The 22,881-nt window shown below is 25.3% G+C and overlaps 1 protein-coding gene across 2 annotated transcripts in view; it reads right to left on the bottom strand.

Annotated features, from left to right (window-relative positions):
- Positions 1-22,881, bottom strand: part of twin (CCR4-NOT transcription complex subunit 6-like twin) — a 115,644-nt gene that overhangs the window by 73,197 nt on the left and 19,566 nt on the right. The window contains exon 2 of one of the 2 annotated variants that reach the window (XM_086910158.1): positions 9,504-9,562. Coding sequence is in view for 1 of the 2 variants with exons in the window: in XM_012485586.3 (XP_012341040.1) it covers positions 467-536 (70 nt within the window). In the remaining variant the exon portion in view is untranslated. Of the gene's footprint in view, positions 1-466; positions 558-9,503; positions 9,563-22,881 lie in introns of those variants that run through there. The other variant, XM_012485586.3, reaches the window with a different exon arrangement.

The raw sequence follows: 22,881 nt of genomic DNA, 5'->3' as shown, positions 1-22,881 counted from the left end.
GTTATTATAGCATATAAAATATTTGCGTACATACACTATCCGTGAATTCTTTACACTAAAATATTTGGTTTCCTCCTAAACGAGGTAAACTAAGAAGGAAGAAACGAAAGGAGAAGCTAAGTAGAAAAGAACACACAATTAAGTTGTTCGAGGTAACAGTTTCCTACTGAAAAGAGAAAATAGCATCAATTTGAATTCGCACACCAAAGAATCAAAAACTTTTACTCTCTTCTCTTTTCCTGTGAAAACTGATCAAGCTTTTATAAAAAAAGCTTCTGGAATATGCTTTTTCGATTAACAGGACAATTCAAAATTTTACTTTCCAAATTATCCAAATTGAAACATATAGTGTACCAGGGAGAGTAAGATCTAAGTAAGATCTCCTTTTTTGACAAGGAGAAGGAGACAACACTATTGGCAAACATGTTCCAGAAAGGTCACAATAATGCACACAATTTGTCCACACCTTGTGAGGAGGAGGTGTACGACTGGCATGAACGCACGATAAATCTAGAGTCCTGACCGCAAGTGCCCATTCCAAATCCTCCATAAACTAGCTACAACCTGCAACACAAACAAAGCCCCTGGTATTGATAAGATTACCTACACCAAAGATATTAAAATTACATAGCAAAATTACATTGCATTGTGCAACTTTACTAGGTCTACAAATTATATTTCAAAACTTCAAAACATTTTTCTCATTTCTTTTCTAAGGCAATAATTTTTCCAAAATTCTGAGGATATGCCAACAAAGTTTAATAAGCCTAATATAGAAAATCGTAAGATACATTGTATATTACAAACAAAACATTTTTTATAAAATATAAAATATAATAATAGAGATGCAATCTTGTGTCAAGATTGCATTTATAATTCTATAAATCCTAAATTGTACAGAAGTCACATCTCTGGATCATAAAAAAAATATCAAACAACATTATGGATTTCGCGTTTAATTTTGCATAACAGAAAATCTATTATGGGATGAAAACAACAGATTTGTTCATGCATATTTAATTTAATTAATAGACACTTGCATACTTGAATAATCTTTTGAATAAATATGAAATGAAATCTTTTCATAACTGTTAGCAGATAATTGTTAATTAGAATCAATTCTAGAAACTTAAATTCATATAAAAATTTTAATTAACTATTAACAATTCATATTTATATATAACTATTAACACATCATATTTATTTAATATATTTATATTCATATTTATATTTGAAAGTATAAACTACAGTATGATTACATGATAATATTATTGTATCAAAATAATTTAGAAATATAATAATATAATGTTATCTTATAAATTCGTTGATTTTTTTCTTAATCGTTCCAACAATATAAATTTTCCTTAAAAATTCTGTTAATGGTTAATCATTAAAGTAAATATACTTTGATTGAACGTTAATTAATTAATAAACAAGAGTTTAAAAAGAAAATATCGAATAATTGAGAAAAGTATTGTTGAAATGTTATTTCTTTCAATCGGAAATTGAATGTTTTTCTTCACGGTGGAAGCTAAGAGAAGTATAGATTTTTCTTGAAAATGGAAACGAAAGTAAAAATAGAGAAAAAAACTTGACCAAACACTTAAATATGTTCTTTTTTCCGCCTCTTTCACGATGATTTATAGAAATTTTACATATTATATTTATATCAGTGAATATATGTATTTTATTTACATTATTTTCTTTTGTATTCATAGTGATCAATTGATAAAATCTGTTAATAATTTCTTTAGAAATTATAACATATTGTAATTCTAATAATTATAATTTGATTAATAAATGCAATTGTAATATAAATGATAATTTTTGTTTTAATCTTATTATATTTATTGAATTTTTGTATTTCAATTTTATCGTTGTTGTAAAAAGAAAAATAAATAAGAAAAATATTTATTTTAACAAGAATTTTTTCACATTTTATTCAAAACTTGAGAAATTTTTTTTTTTTAGACACGAAGAATGTAGTAGAATTACACAGTATAAAAGATATTTTACGACATCAAATTTTTATAAATGGTACATATATAAATATATATTTAATATTATAACAAATATTAATTGCAAAAACATATTCATACTTTCCAATGAAATATTCTTTTATTAGATTCTTTATTTCATTTTCATAATATCAAATCTTTGTTATAACAAAAAATCAAATTACATAAAATAAAATAAAATTTAACCTGGATCTATATTATTCAATTATTTAAATGCTATAATAAATACAATGATGATAAATATAAACTATTTATAATCATTATTTTTTCTATTTAAAATATTTATTGCTTATAAAAAACAAAATAAGAATCATATTCATGGAAAATTGCAGAGATATTATCAGAAACTTTTATTTTCAAAGATAATTAAACAAGTTAATTAAAATTTCACGAAGAGGATTTTTAGAGTAGTTTATAAATTCATTTAAACGTTGCGCGTTATGTATTATAATCATCGAACAAGCAAAGACAAATGTAATTTGAATTTGCGTCACGCGGATTTTCACCGGTCTAATCTGATTACATTTCATTATCATATTCCTGAACATCATGATAAATCAGTACACGAAAAACAGATATGAGTTTTGAATTATTTTCAGGCTTAGTTTTATTTGTGATATGTCACAAAATTTTCTTTATATTTTAAATATTTTACATAATTAGATTGGTTCTCAACGAGACAGTTTCATTAAAAAATATATTCTCCTTTGAATGGTATGCATGGTTTTCTATGCTGCGGGTTTCATCTCGGCTCGAAAATATACGAAATTAGATGGAGCAAGTTCAAAGAAATTAATAGGTAATATGTCACTGGCCTGGAAAGACAATGTCACAACACGCGAAAGAGATATTTTTCAAAAAGTAAAGATAATAACTAATTTTATATACTTTATATAGTTGTAAATTATATAGTTAATAATATTAATATTATTAAATAAAATTAAATGATTAATAAAACTGTACTCATTATATTATAATTATTTTCAAATTATATATACTATTTATGATAATTGATATATAATGATATATAAAAATATAATGTAAACAAAATATTGGTTGCAAGTAATTTCAAATCGGATCATTTCTATCTAATTTAAGATTATCAAAAATATTTTTTTAAGTTAATATCGATGAAGAAATCTAAGCTAATCTTAATGATCTAAATAGAATAATTATGATTCTACAATTAAATATTTTTATAAAGTCCTTTTTTCTTAAACCGTTTAAATTAATAATTGTTTTAATATTGAAACATATTTGATAAAAGGATTGAATATTTTGTAATAACCTTTTTAATAAAATATTTTTCTTATTAAATTATTTTATAATATCAATGCTCAATATTAATTCTAGTTTTTAATATATTAAATACACAATTAAAAAAGAATATATATAATGAATCTGCTTGCATAGTTTGAAATCATAAAGGTCGTTAAAGTATTACGTATTTTTAGAAAAAATTTTGCAATTCATTTTTGAGAAAAAATTTAGAATTAAATTTTAAACATTACACTTTTATTTATAAATTAATACATAAAATTTTATTAATAGATAAATATAAAAGAATTTTATGAAATATTTTTTCTAAAATACATCAAATATTAAAAATTTTTGGAAACAATTTTGGAAGCACAATAATTAATTAATATTACATATGAATATAATTTTAAAGATACAATTTATATTTTCAATTATATTATTATAAAAATATTTAATATAAATAATTCAGATAATAGTAACTAAAGTTTAAATAAAATAATCGAGTACTATTAAAATTTTGTTCATAAATGATTCTTGTTAAGATGATTCGAAATATATATCAATTCAATAAAAATGAATACGCAATCAAATAAATAAAAAATTCAAATAAACATATGTTTTACTATTGTAGCTTTCGAATTACGAATTATTAAAAAAATTCAAATATGCTACTGTACTCTGAAATCCCCCTTTAAAAAATACCAAATGTTTCTTGAATAATATCTTTTTATATCCTTTTTTGCATATTATTTCATATAAAACAGATTTTAAATGTTCTGAAAGTAAAAATTTGAAAATCAACTAGCAATGAGTTTATTTCATTTCATTGTATTCATAGATTTGCGAAAATAGCATTTGTTAGTACACGAAGCAAACATTTCGAACATTTGCTTTAATTATTTATAATTCGAGAATTAAAGTATGATAACGGTTAATCTACTGGAATAATGAAAAAATAATTTTTCAATAAAGAAAACCAAATTCATAAGCTCACAAGGAGACTATGACATTAACTATAATCGATTTTGATAAAACTTTGCAAGTAAAAAAAAAGAGAAAAAAATCTTAAAATATAGAACGCATATTTTTTGTTGCTATTAATTTCTATGTTCAAGAGATGAAATAATGTTTTAAAATTGAGAATTGAAACATTATTAGAATAATTTGAAAACGAATTGTAATACAAAAAAAAAAAAAATGAAAAATATAAAATATAAATAACCTGATATCGAAGTTAAAAATTTTAATTTTGCAATTACGTTATTGTTCTTCCTGAAACTGATAAACATTTTAACTTATTTTTATATATGATTCATACGTTACATAATTCATCTCTTGAAGAATTAATATTCGAATATTTTTGTCCAAAAATTCCATTACAATTTACAAAAAAAATTAATCGTCAATTCATTCAAATTTCACTAGTGTATTAGTGAGCTAACATTTCCTACATAACAACAACTGGTTACGAGTGTTCAGAGCGAATTCTTTCAAACGTGAGATGCATCGATGAAACGATAAAACGAAGGATTCCAATGTCAGTTGGTATTACTGGTCAGTGAACCACCGGCTGTTCCATTTGTCGTACAGACGCGTCATCATGAAGTCATATTTCACGACTTATGGTAATTACGATCTACCACCCAGGAGTCACATTCAGCACCGTGTGCATGCACGTGTACCAGCGTGGAAGACTCTTTGTCAAAGGCCATGTATATTTATATACGGTCACATATGTGTGTATCAGTTCGTATGCACAAAATGTATATACTAATGTGTACGCCGTGTGAAACGATAGAGCGCATGAACCTCGGTCAGGCAGCCAAGCAGCCGCGTATTACGGTTTTCAAGGGACGAATTGTAGCCATTTGTCGGCACAACCGTAATATCAATCTTCAGTATACAGCCCTGACCGCGACACAAATTGTCGCTTCGAATAATAATTATCTGTTGTCTGTCCGAGGTGAACGCCTTCTTCCTCTATTGTGAACTTGTTTTGAGAAATACAAGTGCTTGGATTTACTTATTTATAAAAAAAAAATAGGAGAAAAAAGCAAATGATAGCATATTTTATTATTTTTCTCTTTATATATTGTTATTTAGAATTAGTAAGTATGATTTTATGTGAAAAAATAAATTGGAAATTACATAGAATACAATTTTTCTAAAGCTTCATTTTTGAGTAAAAAAAGTTCAAAATTAAATAATGATTAAAACTGATTATATTCCGATTAGATACAAATGAATTATGGATAAATTATTTTATTACATAACTAGAAAAAAAAAATAAGTAGATTAAAATTTTATCACTTAAGATCTTGTTGAAAAAATTATTGAACATGTATAATAAAGAAGTCGTATAATTTTTCAATTCATCATTTTTTAAAAAATTATTTAAACAAAAAGAACGTATTCTTTCTTTTTGATTTACATTTTTTGTTAATTTTTATACGTTTTAAATTATCTATCTATTGTTATTTCAATCTTATTTTAGTTTCGTAATCAGAAAATAGTCAATTTTCATTGTAAATTTTTCAAATCCTTTTATTTGAAAATGAAACTTCGAAAAAAGTTTATTCTACATTTTTGATTTACATTTTTTTTATCTTTTATCTTTTATCATCTTATCATCTAATGATACTACCAGTTACTCTGTGTATATAAATAAATATGACTTGATAATGCATAATACTATTAGAATTTAAATTAGTTTTTAATCTAAAATCTTTAATATTAGTTCATTTTTGATTTTAATAATTTTTTTGATAATAAATTTTTATGCTTGGAGTGTAGATTATTATTTTAATTAAATTTGGAAATTGTTTAAAAAGAGAATAAGTATTAAAATAAAGTAATATTTAGATAAATATTGGTATAGAAATTGATCTCTTCGAAATTTAATTTTTTTTTCAAAAATTGAGAATAAGATTATTAAAGTATTTTTTTCTCAAAATCAATTATTATTAAAAATATTTTTGAATCTAATGGGATGCAAATATTAATAAGAAATCTTGAATTTTTTTTAAACTTTCGAGAATATAAAATATTAAAATGATTTAAAGTTTACTATTGGATCAATTAAAAAAGTTATATTCAAAAAATAATAATATAATCTATACATTATGCAAAATCTTAGAGAGCGTTCAAATATCTATAAAAGTATTATAAAATTAATCAATCTATGAACGTACATAAACACTCGAAAATGTTAAAAAGCATTCATAACGAATCTTTTTATTAATAATTTATTAACATTAAATAACATGAATTTCATAATTTATTATTAATTAATCATCTCGTTAATCGACAGTCTTCTTTCAATGTGTACAAAGAACAAACTTCGTTTGAAGTAATAACACTTCTCTGAAACATTTGCAAACGTTTGCCACTATTTGCATTTATTCACATTTCTACTGGTCGGTCAAATGGCTGGCAAATGTGGCAAATGTAAACTACTCATATGGTTAGCAAAGGCGCGCTTTTACACATCGAGAACTTCAACCTATGAGTAGAAACAAGAGAAGTTGTCTTCAACCTTTTGAACGAGATATTTGTGGCTCGACATTTTGAGAGAAAACGATGCGCAGCATCAATCAGGTTTGTTTCAGCTTAACAAACAGTTGTTCATCGATAGAAACGAATAATTATTATATTATATTATAAGGATATTTTTAAAAATTGAGAAAACAAATATTTTACAATGTATTCACAAAAATATTCTTTCTATGTTTTTCAATCGATTCTAAATCTAAATGAATATTTATCTTCTTTACTATTAATTATTTTAAATTATGTTATGATATTTAGTATTGTACTTAAGATATATATCAAATATCAATATTACTGAAATAATAGATTCTGAATTTTTATTGAAATATATATATATTAGCAACAATAACTTTTAAAATAAATTATGTTTAAAATTATATATATTATTATAGTAATTCTTGTACTTGTGTACATGTATATGTAAATATCTATTGAAATAAAATCATTTGTTAATATGAATACTTTGGATTAATATTATTATAAAAATATGTTAAATTAATAATTTACTTAATACTATCGGTTCTGTGATAAAATATTTTATTATATATAGATTCTTTGAATTATTATTATATATCTATATATTTAAAATAATTTACACTTAAACATATAATAATGTTAATCCATAGGAATAATAAGAATGTAAAAAATTTTTTAAATTTTAAACTTTGAAGATTTTGTAAAGACAAATTTTGTGTTTATTCTGCTATTGAACCGATTTCTAATCGTTTATCACGTTAATAATATTATTTGCATATCATTGTTCATTGTCATCTTTATGCTATTATCTCAATCTTAGAGATTAATAGAAAACAATGAATAAAGCTTATAGACATTAATAAATCTTATTCAGATTAGACTTTTATTTTTTCATGTTTTGTATATTCATCTTTGATAGATTGAATCTATTTTTGATGATTATTATTTATTATGAATTATTATATTATGAATTATTCTTCATTTTTTATATTATTATTTTAATAAATTTTTTTAATTGTTAAGCTTTATGTTTCATTTATTGTGTAACAATAATCCTTGAAGTATATTTCTAAATAAATAGGCAATTTATTTGTAATATATATAAAATAAAATTATGTGAAAAGTTTATTGATATTATTTATTTATTCAGTGATATTATTTTTAAATTATACATTTATTCGTAGTTATTAATCCTTTAACATTTTGATTTTTTTTTAATTTATCTTTAAAACATACAAATTTATTTTTGGAATAAATTCATATTCAGTCATATGTAATCGAAAGTTACTAAAATTCATGCATACGTGACAAATTTTTAAACTAGTTTTCCTCGAAAACGAAGCTTCAAACGTAAAATTTTATCCAATATTTTCAACTTATTTTTTCACGTAGAATTCATAGTCGCATCATGAATACCGAAACAGTCTGTGGCCTATTTCGAATTTTCACACGAAACTCACTCAAACATAAACAATAGGATTTACACATACAAGATGGTCTCATTTGATTTTGACATCTTGATTTTCTATTATTACTCGCGATGAAAAATGTTTCACATAAAAATTGGATAACAAAAGGAAGCATATTATGGTATTAATAATTTTTCCTGAACGTGTAAAAATCATATGAAGATCAACTCTTTTTTTTTTTATGATTTTCCACCTAAAAATATTTTTCGAATGAAATATTTTTCAATAATCAATCAATCTAGTTCGATATGTATGTTTAAAAATTACTAGTTTAGAAGATATTTCAATGTTAATTATGCAAAATTTATTTTATGAAAAGAACACAAAAAGTAATACTCGCTCTTCCATACAATAGGATTTACAAAATTCCAGTTGAAATATTTATTCATAATTTTCAAGCATACATGGATCAATACTTTTTTATACTAAATATCGATTAATACAAGTTGATCTTTAAATAACTTTTACGCATCCGTTCACGAAAAACCTATCAATCATTAACTTTTATCCGAAACATTTTCCGCTACGAGTAAACCAATATTCAAATATAACCAAGATATCCAAAAAATGAGATGAAAAATACCCAGTATAATTATCACCAATTTTTCGAAATTTAATTTTAATAAAATTTGAATTGTGAGCAACGAAATATTCCCAAAAAATGATACCGATTCAGCAATGATCGTACACAGAAAAATAAACGAAACGATCACCGCTTGTCCCTCCAAAGAGTTCAATCCCTCCAGAGATCTTGTAAGTCATAGAATGTTGGCCGCTATTGTGCACAAGAGATTTATCGAGACACGTTCCATCCACGCCTTCGAGGAGTCGAAGGGTGCCGCTGTCGTCATTGTCGTCGATGCACAGAAAATGTACAATTTTTTACTGAATTCGTAACGAATCCAGGCGCATAGAAATTCAGCCGGCACGAATCGGTCAACGATCTCACTCGAGTGATATCGAGTGACATCCGGCGTGGTAACGCGCAACGTCATTTGTTACGAGAACGAACGTTCGGCATGTACCACGTCCGATGACAATGAACTCCTTCAGATTGGCTCGAAGGTCCCCCCGCTGCGCGATCGGTCGTTTACATAGCTCCTACTTGGATTTTCCTCGCGTATGGTCCACCGTCTCTCTCTCTCTCTCTCTCTCTCTCTCTCTCTCTCTCCGCACGAGAAACGGAAGGGACGCGGACGGAGCCGATTTATCAGTGGAACATGACACTTACCTGGGAGAAGGAAATGAGCGAACGGTTCATCAACTTGGCGAAAGATATTATAAACTCACCTGAAATCATAAAAATGGAGTCGTGAAAATTCTTTTTTAACAGTTTTTCGTTTTTTTTATCGGAAATTCTTATGGAAATTATTTTAAGCCATTGAGAATTTCTCATTTGTTGCCATTATCGGTTTAAATATCGTGTATAGTTGTGTTTTGTACGTGAATCAAAAAAATATAAATCTATTCTTTAAAGCAAAATAACGATTTTATTGAATTGGATTGAATTTTTCTCGACTAAGTTAGGAGGATTACTTTATTGTATGGATATAAAATAAATTTTGAAAAAATGTTGCAATTCGAATCGAAATCACGAAGAAAGTAGTAAACATCGGTTTTTACAATTTCGTTATCTGAAAATATGTAATGAAAATTTAGAAGATATTCAATTATATATATGTTAATGTAAAATTTCACTGAAATCAGTTAATGTTATTAAAAAGTGAGTTAAAAATAAAACAAATGAAAATGATATAATTGAAAATCACAATTTTTCAGGTTTTTCGTAATAAATCTTGTATTTTTTCATTGTCACTTTTCTGCATCAAAATTTTGAAATATGAAATTTCTAATACATATTGCAAGTTTTCATTATAGACTCGGATAAAAAAATTATAAAAAGCAATCTTTTGTTATTTTCTTCGTGACTCAATCAATTAAATCAATTAGTCAAACTAATATTAATTAGTTAAACTAATATCATTGAAATTTATAAGATGAAATGTAGAGAAAAGAGTATATATAATTTTGATAGTCCAAATTACAAAGACTACTATGATATTTTTCCATAGCAATCGTTGTTATTTTTATTTTATTTAGTAAAAGTTTTTGCTATAATAAAATGTTTCTACAAGTTTATTAAAAAAATGAAATTTATTTTAGTTTATTTTATGATTTTTAGATGTTGAAGAAAAAAAATTATACTATAATAATCGTAGTTCTAATTTATTAATAAGAATATAATAAGAAAAAACGAAACGACAAATTGTTATAAATATGAAATATTTGATCGATAGTTATATAATTAAAATTTTTCGAAAATTATAAAAATGAGTTATAGTTATTCGTCTAATTGTACTTATTTTATTTTATTTGTACATTAATAAAACTTTTTTTATTAATGATAATACAGTTTCATAATTTATTTGCGTCAAAAGTAAAAAAATAAAAAATTTTGTATCAATCCATGATATTTATGTTTATGCAACATATCACGTATAAAATTTTTCAAATTTTTTTATTTGGTTCTTCTATTTATTATTATTTTTAGGCTCTCTGCAACAAAAAATAAAACGAGTATCTCATATTCACTTATATTCTTCTCTCTACTGCATACGATAATCATAATTTTTTTTTTTTTTGCTATTATTTTCTCTTATTATTTTTCTGGTATCATCGTCAAAAACAAGATTTTTAAAGTATTTAAATTAAATGATACATCTACACACCACGATGTGCATTATATTTAAACGTAATTCTCTTTGTTACATACAGTATAATGCTTTCTTTCTTGTGTGAGAGTACCGTTTTTCATCAGTACTTTTGTGGTAATATACTCTTTTTATTTCCTTTTTTGCGATTGAACATTCCCTTTGTATTTCTTTCTATGACAAGTGAAACCGAACGGCGTCAGAACGTTGCAGTTTATTTCCAATAAAAAAAAAAATGTACAATTCCACAAGATTAAAATAAAATTCAAACGTACGTTTTAGATTAAAATATTTTAAGAGTTACGATATATAATTATTTATTAAAATATTCGGATATCAGTAATTTATAAGATACAGAGAAGAAAAATGAATTTGCAAGAATATTATATGGATATAACTATAAATTAAAAAAAAATAATATGTTTAAAATATTAAAATATCAAAATTAATGAATTTAATAAATTTAAATATAATCCAATTATTTGTAATTAGGATTGGAAAAATATAGATCAAAGATCATTCGAATAAATAAATAGAAATAAATATTTTTATTTCGAGTGATACAAAATTTTATTTTATTTTATAAATTAATTTTCTTTGAAATAATATAATACATGATTATCATAATACTAATATTTTAATATTTAAAAGCCTGTATAAATATTATTTTGAAATAAAATATTCATATAATATAAAATAAAAAAGAATATTTCAAATAAATGAAATTTATTGAAATAAATAAATAAATAAAATAAATACTTGATCTATTTTCGATAAATAAGAAACAATAGAATCTATTTATTTTTGACGATTTAAGTTAAACGAAAAGTAAATATTTTATTTATATCGAAAATGTAAATAATAAATAGTATTTATGATGTAATATATCTGCAAATAATAATTTGTTTAAAAAAATTATTTCATTTCAGCTTATTTTAAATTTTCTTCAGCTATATTTTCATTAGAGATATTTATTATAATTTTCAATTAGACCATATATTTAATATATACTACTATAATGGGATATATCTTCGTGACACGGGTGCATGGTAGAATGCACGTATCACCTATACGACCTTCTGAACTTTTGCAAGTTGTTTCAAGACTCTGAATGAATACCAGCACGTCTAAGAAAGGCGTGGTCAGGCAATAGTCGAGTCACGATTTATCTCGAGTACGGTCTCAAAAATGATTTTATACGATATCGTATCTACGTCCATAAGGAAGCAACTTTCTCGTATAACGTGACAGCCAGATCTCTAACAATTATAGGACACATCGAATGTCGGTTGATAACTTCACAACCTTACAAGAACTAGCCTAGTGTAACCGATAGTTAAGATAAACTGTATAAGTATAATCTTGTACTGTTTATAACCTTCATTCCTAAATTCATAAAATTTAGAATTAGAATTTTAAAATTTTTATATGTTTTGGTAATAACACTTTTAATGCATTACATGATAGTTAAGTTAAAATAAATAAGTAAATAAGTAAATAATTTCATTTTTAAAATTGTAAAAATTTCTATTCTAATGGCATTATTTTCTAATATATTTATTATTTTTCAAAAAATAAATTAGTTAATATTAAAGTTTTTATTTTAATATGTATTCTTCAAATTTATTTCTAAATTCAAAATAATAAATAAAATATTATTAATATATATTGACAATTTTTGTTCATAATAGAAAATATATTATACGTGACGAATCGAGACATTACATTGGGCAAGTAACAAATAAAATTAGAGAACATTAACGTTCGTTTAATTTTACATATCATAATTTTTTTAATGATTTAATTTGAGTTTATTTATATTTATTTATTAATAAACAACGAATGAAGGAGTAGAAATCTTTTGAAAAAAGTCAAAATCAAGATCATTGAAGATACAATGGAATCTCTCTTATCCACTTTTTATTCACTTAGTTATCTAAAAGAAACAAAGATCAATATCTAAATTTATGCTATCCAAATTACTTATGTTAAGAAATATTGCATAAATAAAATTTAATATAAAAAAAAAAGCGTTTGTTATATTAGAAATCTATTATTTTTGGTCTTAACACAAAGCTTCATTGTGATATATAAATTTTTAAATAGTAATTCAAAACATAATTCTCTTCTTCTTCTAGAATAATTTCCCTTTTATGATCCATTTTTTAAATCCACTTATAAAATAATTTACTTGAATTGTATAAAATATTTATTATATAAAAATAATGCATTTATTTCCAGTTTCTCTAATATTATTTAAAAAATTCTTTTATTCATTCATATTTGTTTTCCTGTTAATATATATAAATATAATAAACTCTATACAAAGTTATATTTTTTTTCAAACATCTAATTTTCATTCAAAATATTTTTTTATACAATGAATAATAAATACGTTATTTCAAATAATCATGCTATATGACTCATCAAAATCTCATATTTTTGCCTCATTTTACATTCTTACCATTTTCTTTTTTTTCTTTACAAAATCAGTCTTTCTGATCGCAACATAACATTAAGCAACTACAATATTTTTAAGTTAATCCAGAAGTAATGTTTCTCGAACAGAGTAGCGGAACGAAATGTGGTGGCGTTACTCGTTTCGAGTGTCATCTAAGTGATTTCCGATTACAATGTTCAAAAATCGGATATATTCAACCGAATGAATGCCAACACGTCTGAAAAAGGTGTGGTCGATCGTATGGAAGCCGGGAGTAGGGTCATGACGATATATCTCGTGCTTACTACGCTCTCGAAAATGATTTTCCGCGATATCGTCTATCTCGAACCGCGTGAAGGGCGATAACGCGTGATCAAGAAAGGTGAAACACGGAGAGACAATTTGGGAGAGAAAGGAAACGTGTATTATCCGTTCAACGAGTCGAGTGATCAACTGAAAACAGACACATATGGATAAAACAGGGTGGATAATCATGACATGGTAGAAAATTTTTATTTTTTTTTATACGTTTTGAAAAAGAAAATTTTACGTTAGAAAAAAAGTGAAAATATGAAAATTTGAATTTTGTTTACATCTTTCATCAAATGTGTGTCAATAATTTTCAATAATTATTATCAGATATGAACGAATTTTGAATAAGAATTTAGAAGAATAATATTTTTAAAAAGTTTGGAATATAATAATAGATAGATACTTTTGGCAAAGATATATTAATTTATATTATAAATATGTATAATAAATGTAATTCATATGTATATTCATAAATATAAAAGCAAATATAAATATACAATAATGAAATTAATATAATACATTAAAATAAATATAAGTGTAAAATAACATTCTATATAGATATGGATAAAGAAGAAAAAAAATAAGTAAAAAGATAAACTGCTATAGCGATATATTTTATGAATTCGCTCTTGTTCATAATTATCATCAGTTAATACTTGTGATTCTTGCCTCTTTCATGTGTACTACCATATGATTGTTTTGTTTACAGCTGGTGACTCGACTCGTTGAACGCACTGTAGAAAGAACAGTTCGCGTCTTGCACTTGTTCGTCTGTACGCTCTTCGGATACTGGTGATTACGTGAAGCAACCGTTACTTCTGCAACCCTGCACACTATGGATAGTTACGTGCCAGATGGCCGCACATATTCGAGGTGTGTCCGGCTAATATGACTGATTGCAATCTCTCCGCGAGAGTAAGGTTAGATTCGCGACAGCCGGCTGGCACTCAGACCAACTCGGTCGGTAACGTGGCAGCCACCATACACAGATCCACCCATCGAGACTTCTCGTCGTTGTACGCCTGTTGATTCTTCCTCGTTGTTGTCAGCCTCCGATGCTCTGAGCAGACATGCTTTAATAAATGGGGTCCACCTGAGGTTACAACCTTCATCAACGAAGATACACCTGATAGCATCGGCAATCTCGACACGTTACCATTACCGAACCGTCTACTGTGCGGATTCCCTATGCACGTATGCATCTACCTGTAAGTGATGTGTGACCTGTTTTTGGATTCGATAATGCGATTGTTCTTGTCTCGATAAATAATTTATATGTATAATTAATCACAATATAGGGTTTTCAATATAATGATATATAACGATTTTTAAAACATTTTTAGTATAAAATATAAAAAATAGTGTTTTAAATAAAAAAAATTTGATCTGTTATAAATGAGCTATAAATTACAATATTTATCACAAAATGTTTTTGTCTCTAAAAGATTAAAATAATCTTGATTTTTTTAAATGTCATGAGAAACAAAAAAACATTCTAAATTTAAATTTTAAATATTTTTCCGTATATAATTATTATTTCTCTTCAAAATTAATATTTTGAAAGAAAAAAATCTTCTAAAGTAAAGTAATATTAATTATATTAGTATTAGGTAAATAAAAATAAAGAGAAATCTTTAATGAAATGTTTTAATAATTTTTAGGAAATATTTATATCTCTTTTTAATAACCATAAATTATCCAGTTAATAATTTTTGTAATTCTGTGCACATTTTCATATGTTAATAAAATGGATTATCGACATGAATATAACCCAGACGCTTTGAAATTTTCGCTAATTTACGATCATACAATTCGATAATTATTTCAATCATGAAGTCGATTTTTCTCGATATAAAATATTTAATCACGTTCATTTTTTAAAACCTTCGATTAAATCTATTATGCAATGTAAATCTACCGAATTTTATTTCAACGATTTATTTGACAATTAATTAATTCTATGATTAATTTTATGATTATGATATGCATATAAAATAGCTGTTCGTTGCAATGTATTTGCATAATGCCGATATACATATTTTAAAATTTGATAGAAATTTCAAACTTATTCAATTAATAATTATTGTTATAGTTGTGTTGTATAATAATACATCGAAAATAATTTTAATAACATTATATTAAGAAATTTTTTAAAAAATATAACTTGTTAATTAATTTTTAAGAAAATATACTTGTAAATAAAGAATCATACGTATTTTAATTTAGTTATAGTAAAAAACACTAAGAGAATTTTATTATTATAATGTACATATTATAAAATTTACATTAACTTGTATCGTAGTAATTGATTTATTTAATACTAATTTTTCCATTCATCAGATAATTCATTACTTAGTCATGTCGCTGTGATTATTAATATAAGTTTGTGCTTTTGTGAGATAGATAACGTATATTGATGCACCACTTGTTGCTCGTAGGTATTAACAGAATTATGGTCACTTGGAAATTATAATTTCTAATATACAATATGTCTCATTTAAATATATTCATGATCATTTCTATAAGTATTATAAATGCAAAAAAACCAAATGAATATTCTGTAATATTAAATTGAAAATATTATATGTTAATATTTTCAATTATCATAAAGAAAATAAAGATTTAAATTCGTATTTTGTTGTCGGGAAAGCAATTTTATATTTTATTTAAACTTATATATAAGCATATTATAATTTAATTAATTAAAAAATCTTTAGTTTATTATTAAAATAAAAGAAATTTGTAAAAAATAATTAATATTTTATAATAGCACAACTTTCTTGATTTTATGCTATTTTATTACCACTAAAATAAGTTGCTAATAACGTTTTCTTAATTGACTATATCTATAAACAAGCAATCTCGATTGTGCAATAAATTGATTAGCATAGAAGAGTTGAAAAATATTAAAATATTTGAATTGTTATTAAGAAATTTATATTTATTTAATTAGATATTTAATTAGATATAACAATTTTTATAAATAATTTATTTATTGATTTATTAAACGTATATAATTTATTGAAGATCAAAAACTAAAAAATCAACTTGCCAGCCTTGATTTTTTTCTGTCGAACAATGAACAAAAATATAAATCAAGATTATGAAATTAAATATTTAAATGAAATAAAAAAATTCTTGTATAAACAAAAATTTATGGCATATTTCGAATTTACTTTTTTATAAAACTGTATCTCAGTTGTATCATCAGTTAAATACTTTTTGAGGATTTAATAATGATAACCGTAAAACCTAGATTTAGGTGATTTAATGTCGAAGATATGTCTACGATTATAACCACTGGGATGGTATAATTGGATTCGATTGTCTTGAGGATTGGAATATGCAAATCAATTCATATTACTTGATTATATTTCCAGTGTCTGCTTCTAGACTATGGAAATATAATGAAAAGTAGAAAGGGAATAACGAATGGAACGTAACGAAAATTACAGAAATGTAATATCTGAATTCAAATTAAACGCGAATTATGAAAAGAAGAAAAAGAAAAGCAACAAGTGTTAATGTATATTTGAATTTTCTTCTACAGAGGAAAGATCGTAAAATGAAAAAGGTATCCGAATCTCAAGCTTCTATTATCTGTTCTTTTATATTATTATTTCTTTCGAATATGTTATAAAAGAAATAATAATAATAATAAGAAGAAGAATACAATTTTTATTTAATAAAATTATATTACTTCACGCCTTTTAGACTTTAATATATCAGCTTTATTGATTTGCATTAATTCAACATTTTTTCTACAATCTTACATGTTTAAGATAAGAAAGACACTTAGAACAGACCATTTGAACATTTCAGTTGTTATTGTTAATACAAAAAAAAGTGTTATATTAAATATATATAAATGAATATCGAATGGCACATAATTTGATATAAATAACTTTTTAATAAATTTTTTGGTAGATGAATGTATAAAATTATAAAAAATCAACTTCATTTTTTTTTTGGAATGATGTACTTTTTTTTTGTATTATCTGATAGAATGATTTAACAATGATTCAAAAGTTATCATTCAATAAATCAAAATCAACTGCAAAGGAAAATGATTTAATTTATGTGAGCGATAAAATTCTTAATACTTTATTTAGAAAGTAATATTTTTATCTAAAAAATAAAATTGATCAGAAAATCAGATTACAATCAAAATATCTCAAATTTTTTTAAAAATGGATATACTAAATTTTGATATATATAATTTTTTAATAAATATTTATTCGAATTTATTATTTTATGAATTGAAGAACAAAAATCATAATTTTACATAATGACATTTAACGAAATAAATTTTGATATCTAAAAATGGAAATTATTCCAGGGCATATAATCTAACTCGAACAAAACGAAATTCAACTGTGTTTATATATGTATTCGTGAATACATGCAATAAGTAGAATACGTATATATCGTCTGCATTCAGCAAAAACTCCCTGACGAGATCAATTGAAAATTTAATAATAATTCTGGATTATGCAGCATTCTCTACAATTTAGATGATATCGTATCTTCAGAAATATAAAGATTTAATATTGGACATCCGGTTCTATGAACTGAAACTGTCACGGTTCGGGAAACTTAATGCAAAGTTAAAAAGTATAAAATCGCGCTATGTAGTTTTCGCATTCTTCCTTCATCATCGAATTGATCGTTGCTTCTTTCCCAACCCTTGTCCTGCTTGTCCTATTTGATTATACGTTTCCACATCGTTATCTGGTAGCTTCTTGCAAGCATTATCTCGGATTATGATGTGTAAATGTAGGTTGGTTACTGAGAAATCTTGGTACGATTGAATTTTATGACTAAGATAATCAAAATTCTCTGGCAACGGAGACGAAAGGGCTATGCATCGTGCTTTTATTACCGGCTGATTTATTTCGAGATTACCGATGTACATCCGCAAGCAAGTATCGAAACGACTGTACTTGAGTAATAAGACAGGCTTTTTATTATGACAAGATTTTATGCTAGCTCGATGACGTTTCTTTTTTTTTTTTTTTTTTAACAGAGAATATTAATTTATAAGAAAAAAAAAATACACGAATGAAAAAAAAATAATAATTGAATTAAAATGAGTATTATTAATTACGTACTGATAACAAATTTAATGAAATATATTAATTGTAAAATCGATATCATAAAATGTCTTGTTATTGTTGAAAATATTTTGTTACTATTATATTATTATGTGCAATTTTTATATAGAGATTTTTAAATAAAAAGTATATAGTTTTTCTATTTTTTTTGTTTAGTAAAAATTACATCAGAAACTGCTATCTGAGGTAAATTTACTATTAGATTGAAATTATAGAATGTAAATCACTATTTCATATACTTTAAGAATTTTATTATTTAATTCTATAAAAGAAATAATTTTTTTAAATAAATTTATTTTCAAAGAACTTAATGATTTCAGATTTTCAATTAGAAATATATATAACCAATAAAAAACTTGATTAAAAATTTTGAAGCAAATTAATTCATCTAACATCCTATGATGATTTTTTGAACATTTTTTTTGGAACTGTTTTGGAAACCAATATACCGAGACTATTGCTTTTTTGATAATCAAAATAATAATTAAAAGTTTATTATACATATGTAATATTTTCTACAGAAAATGTGAAATTATTAAATTTCACATCTTAAGATAAAAAAAATTGTCAGTTTTTTTCAATTTTTATCATACAAAGTTTATGCAATTCTGGAAGGACTAAAATATATAGAAAATTAATAATGAAAATAAAAAATACGTTATTTTTATTGATCCTAAAAGTTTACTTATAACATTTGAAAGTAGTAAATTGTAAACCCAATTATCAGACAAATTATAAAAAAATATAAAAAATCATTAAGAATTTTCTTTGGATGGTTCCTAAAATAAGAATTTTACATACAAATTTCAGGAAATAAAATAAAATTGCGAATTATTAAAAATAATATCTATGAAAAAAAATTCAATTTTATTATTTGAGATATCAAGTTATCTTAGAGAACTTAGATTACATTAAATTAGATTTGAGATTGGTCACATTATTTCTCACATTTTCTTCTGCAAAAGAAGAAAAATCAATCAATGTGTAATATAAAAAATTTATTCAGTATATTTTACCATAAATTTCAAAATGAAAGAAGAAATAGACGAAACAATTGTAATATAAATTATAACAAAATTGTAAATTGCAAAATTTTAGAATTGAGTGCTTTATTATCATATAAAAAGTTATAAAATTATCAAGATAAAATTTTTCAAAATATGAAACTCCATTGAGAAAAAAATTGCTCCATGTGTAACCTGTTGTTGTTCTACATTTATACAAACTTTCATTCAAAATAGAAATATAAATTTCTCTTTAAAATAATGTTTAAATATTTTCGTGAAAAATACTATTCTAGCAGAAAAGACCTGCATTGTACATCAAACTAAAATTTACATGAAAGCAAAATATTATATTGAAATTCGCCATTCTGTCCAGATTATTCAGAAATTTCTCTTTAAAATAATGTTCAATATACACTTTTGTAAAATACTGTACGTAAAAGAAAAAAATCTACATCGCGTACAAACAAAATTTGCATGAAAACTTCAAATCCATCTTTTCATTTCATTCGCTCAGAAATCGTCATTTTTTGGATTAAAATTCGCATATTGAAAGAAGCACGAGAAAAATATCATCCTATACAGGATGCAAAGCAATCCCAACTGTGATTATTATTTAAGAAAATACTTTTGTGCAAAAAAGCATTGTACGTATAAGAAAAGATCCGTATCGTGCGCCAAATTAAATAAAATTTACATAAAAAGTTCGAATCCATCTCTTCGTTCCTTAGAAATCGTCATTTTTGGATTAAAATTTGCATACGAATGAAGGAAGCATGATCCTATATAGGTCAAGCAACCACGCGACTGTGAGTTCGACTACCTTTCTTAATGCTTCCCGATGCATGCTGTTTGCCAACCCCGCAGACAAAACCCGCAGGGCAAACTTGGTCGTTGGCACATATTGCATCGTCCGTCGAACTCCTCGCTTTCCTACGTTTCATGTGAAAATGTGTGTATATGTATATACGACACGAGATTTTACCACGTGCATGCATGTGTACATAAAAATACGAACAAGTGCTCTTCATCGTGTGGCGGAGGAATTTGTGTGTGTGTGTGTGTGTATCGCGAAGAAAACCACTCAGAAATTCCATAAATTTTTAAAGCATCCTCGTAAAGGCGGACTTTTTCGGAGGCATCGCCGTCGAAGAGAGGAACGAAAAAGAAGAGAGGCGGGGACGGTGACCCGGCGAAAGAATAATTCCTTTGCACTTTAAGCCATCGCTCCAGATAGTCTGCCGGCTCGCCCTCTTTTCCACGACCACTTCTATGCTCCATGGATTTCTTAATATTTAAGCTACGTTCACTATTGGACGAGCATCGTTAACCTTCGATAAAACTATGGCTGCATCAGCAATCTTTTGAGCTTCCAGCATTGAATAAACATCTTATTACGATCCTAAAAGTTTTTAAGGTGATATATTTAAAGGAAAATTTGATAATTTGAAGTAAAATAACTTGAATTTTGTATATCAATGATGAATTTTATGTTTTTTTGTTTTACGATTATTAAAAACGTTTTTAACTAAATTGATAATTTATTAAGTCATATGTAATTACATCATATATTTATTATCATGACATTATTTTAATTACAATTATCATTAACAGTATCATTATTTGAAACGCTTAGATCATAATATAATTTTATTAATAACAATTTTCCCAAGATAGAAAATAATAGTGAAAATTATTTCACAATTGAAATAATTGTAAATAAAATAATAATAAAATTTTCAATTAATTGAAAAGTTTCGTTCCCTGCTATTTACAATATTCCACAGGCTATTGATACACTTGAGAAACTGTAACGAATTCGAGATTTGCGGAGAAATAGCGGCAGTTTCTCGTGAACGACAAAGGTATCTTGTTCCCTGGACAACGAGACGGCACAAAGAGAGCTCAAGACGAAAGAACGAACCATTTCTACGGAACTGTCTGGTAAGTACAAAAGGAGAATCCGAGATTCCCTCCCTTTTAGGTCGCTGTCTTTTCTGTCGCGGCCTCTTTCTTCTTACCGGGAAAGCATACAGAGAAAGATAGCCAAGCCCCGATTTTGTCACTCAGTCACTCGAACACTCTTCGCCGATTCCTCGTACAGAGAGTGGTATACCTTAAAAATATCAGTTTCCATCCGAACGATCGCCAACGAACCAAGGGGATGGCAAGTCTCACCGCGTCTTTCTTCCGTTTCCTTTTTAAACCGGGCTTCTGTTTTCGTCTCTCTCTCTCTCTCTCTCTCTCTCTCTCTCTCTCTCTCTCTCTCTCTCACGCCAGCCTCCCTAACCATTTCAATGCGGTGAAAAATTCGCATAGCTACGCGATTCTATTCCAAAGTTGAACGGGTCGTACACGTCATTCCATGTTTTCTGGTTGATGTGACATTTCCACTCGACGTCAAATTTCCTCCCTGTTTCATAGTATTTTACGCGAATATAACCCGGGTTCCTTTCTTATCCACCGGATTTCTTTTATACCGACGGATTTCATGTGTCAAAGTGTAGTACATATATGCACGATTATGTTAGGATAGAATTTGAAAGAAACTGATCACAATATCGGTTACTTAGAGAGAGAAGCAAGTCTATTTTTTTTAGATTGTATTAATTTTTTTTTTTTTAATGTAGTTTGGAGTGTTCTTAAAGTTTAAAAATAAGGGGAGAAGATCTGAATTGGAATCCTTCAATGAGATCATACTGATGTCTGTAACTTTATGATGGAATATGTTTGTAGTAGATGATGATATGAAATTAGATGCAAATATGTTAATTAATTTGAGAAACTTTTTCTAATCGAAGCCTCAATTAACCGATATTTCCTATTTGTTTTTTAATTTATATATATATAATGAACACATCTAAATATAATTTTGAATTAAAAATTTAAACGAATTAATTTTATAATTTATTTTAAATAATTTAAATAAAATAACTTTTAACAAAATTATATCTATAAATTTTGTTGGATCCATAAAATAGAACTATTTTTTAGATACATTGCAATTAAATTTGATAAACGAATATAT

The sequence above is a fragment of the Apis florea genome, unplaced genomic scaffold, assembly GCF_048593485.1.
Source record: "Apis florea isolate Af1SG1 unplaced genomic scaffold, ASM4859348v1 contig_3170_pilon, whole genome shotgun sequence".
Lineage (NCBI taxonomy): Eukaryota > Metazoa > Arthropoda > Insecta > Hymenoptera > Apidae > Apis > Apis florea.
This window is presented reverse-complemented; position numbering and strand designations above follow the sequence as displayed.